The 8,954-nt window shown below is 35.7% G+C and overlaps 1 protein-coding gene across 1 annotated transcript; it reads left to right on the top strand.

The window, feature by feature from the left end:
* Positions 1-6,547: 6,547 nt before the first annotated feature.
* On the top strand, positions 6,548-8,642 carry LOC113302762 (U-box domain-containing protein 4-like). The gene is made up of 2 exons (XM_026551705.1): positions 6,548-8,014; positions 8,165-8,642. The coding sequence occupies exons 1-2, from the start codon at positions 6,725-6,727 to the stop codon at positions 8,228-8,230; spliced, it is 1,356 nt and encodes a 451-aa protein (XP_026407490.1). The 5' UTR covers positions 6,548-6,724; the 3' UTR covers positions 8,231-8,642.
* Positions 8,643-8,954: the final 312 nt, after the last annotated feature.

Raw genomic sequence — 8,954 nt, 5'->3', positions numbered from 1 at the left:
AAGTTATCCCTCTTCCTTACTCATAGAAGTGAATTATCAATTAAGTTATCATGCGAGTTACTTATTCGCAAATTAACTCATTAAGACATATATATAATATGATTAGTCGTTTGTCATGTAGAGTATATACATGAAATAAATATAATATAATCAGTGTTCCCATTGTAGTGTGAATTTTACATAGACCTCAATACTATCTAGAAGATATTTTCGCAACCATTTCTCTAATTATCATTTTCGTCAAAGAGTCTATTAAGTTGTTCTTTGATTCTACAAAGTGAATAACATATATAAGATTCCAATTACACTAGCATAATTTAAATGATCATAACACCTAGCGGTATTTTTTCATCAATTTGAAATTAGGATCTACATGAGTTCTTGCTTCTTTACAATCTAAGTGATTATACCTTTCAGTATATTTTTGATATAATGAGATCGAGTCAATATAATTGATTATTTCTTCCTAACTAGTCTAATCGTGAAAATTATGTTAACTTTTCCTAGATTTTTCATATCAAAGTTGGATTTCAGGAAAAAAAATATTTCGTTCATACACTAAATGTTATGATCAAAGTTCAACATGTCATATGTATAAAAAAATGAAAATGTACAATTTTTGTATGTAAAGTAAATGCACTTGTACTTCATTTACTTTGAATCTATTTGGCAACTGAAGTTTTTCATGCAACTGCACACATGCTTGATTTAATCTATAAGAAAATTTGAGAATTTTACAAATTGTCTTCTCTTGACCTGGCAAAACGAAACCCTGGGGTTGTTCCATATAAACTTTATGTTCCAAATCATCATTTGAAAATGTGATTTTACATCCATTTGATAAATAACTAAATTACTAATTGAATCAAGTTACGGTCGCACACATTGAAAACGCAGTGGTACCAAGTACACCACGAACTTTTTCATTCAGAAACATATATAGACATAACTTAATACAATATCAAGTAGACCAACTTAATGATCCTTCACAATATGTATATAGATTTGCTTATCGCCCGCGTCGCCGTGATCCGAACACTTCACCGGACCATTCAATCGGTAGGAGCGATGGACGGTCATAAAGGGCAGGGACATAGTCAACACGAGTTGATGACTCGCACTTACTAGGAATTCCTCATTTAATACCATCAGTTGCAATGATCTATCCCCATTACGATGAAATTTTCGAAGATTACCCGGGCCTATCGGCCAAGGCTATATACTCGTTGAATACATCAGTGTAGCACGCGTGGGGCCCATAAAATCTAAGGGCATTACAGACCTGTTATTGCCTCAAACTTCCGTGGCCTAAACGGCCATAGCCCCTATAAGAAGCTGGACGCGAAGGGAATCCTCTGCATAGCTAGTTAGCAGGATGAGGTCTCGTTTGTAATGGAATTAACCAGACAAATCACTCCACCAACTAAGAACGGCCATGCACCACCAACCATAAAATCAAGAAAGAGCTCTCAGTCTGCTAAGTTTCCTCGTATTGAGTCAAATTAAGTCGTGGGCTCCACCTCAACCTATACTCAATTAGTATGTATATAGACTCAGAATCCGTGAACCTGATTGTTAAGCAAAGTACTTGGACGATCCCAAAAATGAATATCCAAGATCAATCTAGTCGTATCCAAATAATTCAACCGGAACTCTTTCCAGTAATTAAACTTTTTATCTATCTCTCAAGATACGAATTCTACAAGAAACAAGTCTCGTAATCGATTACAATTAAGCAGACGTATCTACTTAGATTGAATACGTACAAACATGTGTAAATCCAATTATAAAGTCAAATAATATAATGCGGAAAAGGAAAAACACAAGATAATAGAAATTTTGTTAATGAATAAAGAACAATAGCTGGAAAAACCTCGTCCAGATTAAACACCAAACTGTATTAAGCCGCTACAGACACTAGCATACTATCATACTTCGGACTGGAATGTAGTTGAGACCGAATCCACCCTTCAAGAGATTCAGTTACACCAGCGCTCCTTACGTCTCTTGAACCTCGCAAGGCTCAACGCAATAGATTCCCTTAGCTGACGTCCTTTACAACCTAAGAGTTTCTTCATCCAAAGTGAGGACTTTTGTTACCAATATGCCTTTAACAAATAAGCCTATTTGATTTCCGTTGAGATCAAGCTGGGGAAATTTGTCATAGACAAGGTAGCAATAATCACAATCTGAAACACTTACACTCACTTAGATGAGAATCCTGAATCTTTTTACCACCTCCCAAGAACAATCTTCAAATGATCAATTAATACTAGTTTTCAAATATCTATCTTAAGGAATCACAAAGTATGCGACCAACAGAACTTTGCGGTTACTATTTATCTTGCCTGAGAGAGATTACGAAAACCTCGATAATAGAAAAGAAATATAAGGATTCACAAACTATCAAGATAAAGATAATCGGACACGGATGCACGAATAACCAAACCGAAATCTTTTTAGTCGTTGACCTAATTATGTTTCTCATAGGAAACCTAGGTCAATAGAAGACGACTCTAGAATCAACTAGGACACAGAGTGTCAGGGATTAAATTTCCTAGTTGAAAGAGCGTCTTTATTTATAGTTTTTCAAGGACTAGGGGTTGCTTAGAATTCAAGCTAAGATAACTTGGGAATCAAGCAAACACTTTAGGTCTTGAAAATATAATAGAAGAATATACACCTAGGATCGGTTACAGAACCGTGTATAATAACTTTTCTGTTTGGCAAGTTAGCCAAAGAACTAAAAATAATTTGATATTCATTTAAACACCTAAGAGTTCATGATGCACGCACATAAGTTTAAAAGTTATCAATTAAGTCTTAGAAGTGTTTATTAGAGTTCTAGCAATGCTAAACATATTAAATAATAAGTCTTTGAGTATCTGCTAGAATCCAGGATAGTTGGTAGAGCTGTTCATGAACCGTAAGGCTTGTTCCGAGTCAGGGTGCTACGGTTCCTGAACTGGGTTCGCCAACCTTACTAGATTACTGAACTCAGTTGACCACAGTTCGTGAACAGCTAGTCCATTATACCAATTTGAGATTTCAGTTCACCACGGTTCGTGAACTGTACCCAACTGAACTGGTTCGCCAACCTTCCTGTATTTATGAAACTCAGATATCTATGGTTTGCGAACTGGTTCGCCAACCTACCCTGGGCAAAAATATCAGAAGTTCATATTTCTCTCTTATGATGCTTGTAACATTCCCAAATGATAAAATCATTTGCATGACATTTTTCGATTGATCCACATATTAATTCATAGAAATAATATTGTTAAGGACCGTTGAACATCTTTGCTAAATCATATTTCGAGATCACTAACATTGACAAAAAAGGTTATGTAACCTTTGAACAAAAAAGGTTATTGTCTTCAGAGACATAGGGTATTTAACTTCAAGTAAGTGTTTAAACAATTAATCATCACGATAAACAGATTTCTACCAAATCACTTAGCGAAACAGAAGAGCACCAGTAACAAAAACAAAGATGTTTTTGATATATGCTCATCCATAAATCACTTGGTGAAGCTACATATTTCCCAAACAACTAAAAATCTGCCAGTTCACAACCAATACGAAAATGTTTATTACATATCTTTTGAACTTGTCCCTTCAATGTATATCAGAAAAATGTACCTATAATTATTTTCCAAGATGTATCAACCAGTCAATACACATTTTTCATGTGAAATCATCTATTTTCGAAATAAACACTCCAAGATTATGCTTAGATTTATTTTTATACAAAAAAATTTAAATAAACTAAAATGGTGGCATAAACATATATAGTCCAATTCGAAAAAATTGCTTTTCTCCTGCACTTTGGACGTCTACTATAATTCAGAATATGAAATATATAATTTGGAAGAAAATGATGACATTTATTGGGAGAAATTGCACCTGTTAGGATCAGTGAGTTAGATCCATGCATCGTAATATGAATTAAAATTTTAAAAAAAGTAAAATTTTAAGAAAAACGAAAGAGTAAGAAAATCCAAGGATGCTAACAGGTACAATTTGCTTAATTGTGTACCAACCCAAAGAAATGTATTTCGAAAATGATATATGCACCGAACCAAATCCACTGAATGTGCACCGTGTGAGAGGATGGTGAGACCCACTCATATCCCATCTCTATCCCAATGCAGAGAAACGATATTTGAAACCGTCCGATCCAAGCGATATTTAAAACCGTCCGGTCCCTTCCGGTACAATTCTGGGTGCTGGTTTCCGTGGATGTAGCAAAGTTGGTACACGGCTATCAAATCGGCATTCCTTATTAGCAATCTCAAAAAAATCTACTGCTTGTGTATCAATCGTCGATCACAAATTCCTCATAAAACAGGGACACGTGTTTATCTTTCTTAAAAAGAAATTCAATAATGTCTTTCTTAACATTTTTAAGTATAAAGTTGGCGGGGAACAATATTTAAGTAGTCATTTTTTCCACTGTACAATTTTGTGCCGTTGCGAAACCATTATGACTGGTCTTAATCAGCCTCTTAATTCTCCAGTCAAGTGCACTAACCACTGACTAATTAAGTGATTGTGTCTACTTTATCAATCCATCAATCAATGTCCAAGTACCTCCAATTAATATAATAGTCATCACTAACCTATATTAATGCGGTTACTTAATACAAAGACAAAGTTAAGCTATCTCTCGATTTTTCTAATCTAATAATTATGCAGTTCTAATTAGATTATTGATTGAAAATATAAGTTGACCTACGTCACTGCCGACTTCTAAGTAGAAAATCTGTTTCTACAGTGCTGCTTCTAGGCTAAGGCAGCAAATCGGATTTGATGTTTTTTTTTTAGTTCTCTATCAACTTATCATGCGCCAGTAGCTGAGAAAAAATAATAATAATCGTGTGATTAATGGTGACAGCCAATGCATATCGCTGGTTGCGTTTAAGTACGGATCATGCAAAAATGATCCATCAATATGAAATAATCGAATTGGTCTACCATTTTATATAAGAATAATAGGTTCATTTACGTACAATGTGCACGCATCTGGCACCAATAATGTGTACTTTAAGTACGAAGAATTATAATGGCTTACTGCATTCATGTCTATAACTCTTCGGGTACACAAAAGGGGAAGATACAATACAACTCTATTTGTTGAAACGGCCCGAAACGACAGCTGGTTTTGATAAATTATCGACCAACGTATCCAGGTTTCAGAACTCTATAAGTCTACATCAATTCACTGTAATTCGGTAACAGAAACGCATAAGTGTTGGAAATTGCATGAGAGCGAGAGACATTACAAACGGTAACACATGAGATGTGCTAGTTTTTCACTATCGACCATGACTCACTTCACAAGATTTCCAGGTGTGCTGGATGAGTCAGCTGTCAGCAAACTCGCTTAAAATATCTAAAAAAGTAGTAGTAGTACTACTCTGCACAAAGATTTGCACACTAAATTTGAAGATCTGATCAAGATATTATAATCTCGTGGTATATATACTATAGACATACTGTGTTGTAAGAATACTGTACTTAAAAGCCAAAACAAAAAATAATCAAAAAAAGCAGAAGAGTGACAAGTGGGTGTCGATATCAACCGCAATCACTTTGCTTAACTCATCCAAAGCTTCAAAACCGTGTTAGCCGTGAAATCCGTTTGATTCCGTACGTACTTTTTCATTTAACTAAAAAATCACAGTAGTAGAGACTAGAGAGAGATTCTTTAATCTTTACTATATTCGAGTTACAGCCCTAGTTAGTAAGTTCGCGAATGATTCGCGAATCATTCGCGAATTTTTCCGTATCACGAAATTTACCGTTTTATTCGCGTACGTTTGCAACTCCGAACCCAAGTCGCGTATTATGTGGCATTCCCGGATTATTCGCGAACCGTTCACGAATTTTACGTATTCCGAATGATACGTCCGCTTAATTCGCCATAAATTCTTTAGCTTTTACTTTTCAAAGACTCCACTTTTTGGGCTTTACTGCCTTCCGAGCATACACGACCGAATATTAGACGTGTTGTAATATTTATGAAACAAAAACGACTGAAGAGATTTGAAGGCGAAGGTGAGAGAGATCTCAAACTCACTAACCAAGAATCTAAACCACCATACGACGTCCTCTTGGATAACTAATGTTGTATATATTATTAATATCATCATATTAAGTTTATTTTTTCTTTAAATAACTCACACATATGCATAAAAATTGGTCTATGACCTTATAGATACAAATTATTTATTATATATAGATACCGAATTTTCAGAGCCGAACTCACATTTATAAATCGAATTATACACGTACGTATGCCGTTCCGAATTACTGACGAATCACGTCCCGTTGACCGAATTTTGGACCGAATCTGGATTTTACAAAACCGTACAATACTCGTACGTTTGTCGTTCCGTACGTTTGCCGAATCCCGAATTGCTAACTAGGGTTACAGCTTCGTGCTGTACTGAAAGGTTATTTTAGTAATTTGAGGAATGAAAAGAACCTTCGTAAACAGCCCCCACCACTCTTTCTCACTTGTTCCTCAAAAACCCCACCCCACCTCTCGCACCTACTTTACTCTTTCTCTCAAAATCACCATTAAAACTCTCTTCAACCTCTCTTCTATGTAAACCCAAACCACAAGAAGAAGAAGAAATCTTAATGAGTTTCTCCTGAGGAATCTACCCGAAAACCCAAAATTCATTTCCCATTTCGGCATCTTTTCATCATCATCATCATGGTGTCTATTCAAGATTCTCAACTTCCTTCATCAACACAAACACTTATATGTTCATCACCATCCTCAACTTTTTCATCATCAATATCATCAAAGAAACGAGCACAAGGTCAATCTAAGAGAACGATTCGTTCTAATCTCTACAAAAATGATCCTTCGGAACCTAAATCTGCTTACGTTTCTGAAAATTTGACAGAATCTGTTTTGGATTTTAGGTTAACTGAATTAGTGATGGAAAACAACAAAAGAAATTCAAGTTTCGATAATGATTTTATTGATCTTTCTCAAGCTTTTAGTGATTTTTCAGCTTATAGTAGTGATATATCCGGAGAATTACAGAGATTAGCTGGTGTTAGTCCATCAAATGAAGATAATCATCAACAAAATGAAGGTACTCTAAATGTTGAAGAAACTGATTCTTGGTTAGGGTTTTTAAATCGTGAAGAACTCTCATCAGAAATATACGAATGCGAAGAAAATATTGAGAAATCGGTGTTAGGTTATGTGGTACAGCTTAAATCTTCATCATTGTCTGTACAACGTTCGGCTGCTGCAAACATTCGATTACTTGCCAAGAATAGTTCGGAGAATCGGGCGATTATTGGTGAGTCAGGTGCGATTCCTGTGTTAATTTCTCTTTTGAAATGTACCGATCCTTGGACTCAAGAACATTCAGTAACAGCTTTATTAAATCTTTCTTTACATGAAGAGAACAAGATTTTGATTACTAATTCTGGTGCAATTAAGCCGCTTGTTTATGTACTCAAAACCGGAACTGAAACATCCAAACAGAACGCTGCTTGTGCTTTACTAAATTTATCGTTAATTGACGATAACAAGATTAAAATTGGGGTTTCTGGAGCTATTCCGCCACTGATTTCGTTATTGTTGAATGGTTCGACTCGAGGGAAGAAAGATGCATTAACTACGTTGTACAAGCTTTGCTCAGTGAATCCCAATAAAGAAAGAGCTGTGACTGCTGGTGCAGTAAAACCACTAGTTGTCTTAGTTTCTGAGCAAGGGAATGGTTTAGCTGAAAAAGCTATGGTGGTTTTGAATAGTTTAGCTGCCATTGAAGAGGGGAGAAATGCTATTGTTGAAGAAGGTGGTATTCCTGTTTTAGTTGAGGCTATTGAAGATGGGTCTGTCAAAGGAAAGGATTTCGCGTTGTTAACCCTTTTGCAACTCTGCAGTGGCAATGCGAGAAATAGAGGATTATTAGTGAGAGAAGGTGGAATTCCTCCACTTGTTGCATTATCTCAATCTGGAAGTGCAAGGGCTAAACAAAAGGTATAAGTTTAATAAATTTTGCAAAATTGTATCTTAGTTTCGTATTGTTTTCGAAAGACTGAATTTCAAAGAGTGTCCTTCATCTGATCAAATTGCATCGTTGCTTTGGCAGAATACTAATATGGCTGTTGCGATTTGTTTGTTCTGCAGGCAGAAACACTTCTTGGGTATCTGAGGGAACCAAGACAAGAAGCCTCTTGTTCATCAACTCCTTGAGCTAATAGGAGGAGTGATGGATATCTAGGGTATGCAATTCTTCTGGTTCTTTTACTAGTTATGTATATAAAGGTATGAAGATATCTATTGTATAGCGTCAATATGTGTCAGCTTTAGTAGAAGGTGTAGTTGCCGATGATCAGGAAGTCTGACATGTTAGTGTGGGAAAGAAGAAAACATGCTGATTAACGATGTTAATATCATCTTTTGTTAATGGAAGTTTTGGGTTTGTCTCTGTAAAGAATTTGTTTGATTTGAATTCAAAATGTTATGTTTGAAACAACAAATAAACAAATTCTAGGATTCATGTGATAGTAGATAGTGGTAAAAGAGATTATGTAATGTAAAGAACCACAAGCATTGCTTTTATATTAGGTTAAAGATCTTCATGCGTCATAGTATTGATTTTGAAAACTGTCTGGATTTCTTCATGATGTTGTCTTCTGAGTTTGTACTTGTGGGTGGATGGATTAGCAACTGCGCTCAGTGTCATTCTCAAATGGGATTAGCTAGCTCGGCATATGTAACCCACAATAATAATCAATAAGGGACAATTAGATGCTGTAGCCTGTGTTCATTAGCTGTTCATTCACTGCCTTGATGCAACTATGCAAGTATAACTGTTTAAACACCAGAAGCTACTACGTACTCCCAAAATTTGCCCCCACCATTCTGTCCCGACTACTGCCATCCTTTGGACCTTGTAACAGTTTACCCCATTTCT

Source organism: Papaver somniferum, chromosome 1 (genome assembly GCF_003573695.1).
Source record: "Papaver somniferum cultivar HN1 chromosome 1, ASM357369v1, whole genome shotgun sequence".
Lineage (NCBI taxonomy): Eukaryota > Viridiplantae > Streptophyta > Magnoliopsida > Ranunculales > Papaveraceae > Papaver > Papaver somniferum.
The sequence above is the reverse complement of the archived record's forward strand: the minus strand, read 5'-3'. Positions and strand labels throughout refer to the sequence as shown.

What these genes read in the sequence shown, in the direction of transcription:
- LOC113302762 (XM_026551705.1), top strand. Translation starts at nt 6,725, where the DNA reads ATGGTGTCTATTCAAGATTCTCAACTTCCTTCATCAACACAAACACTT. An exon ending in GTGCAAGGGCTAAACAAAAG is followed by an intron (nt 8,015 to 8,164) that starts GTATAAGTTTAA and finishes TTTGTTCTGCAG; the next exon opens with GCAGAAACACTTCTTGGGTA.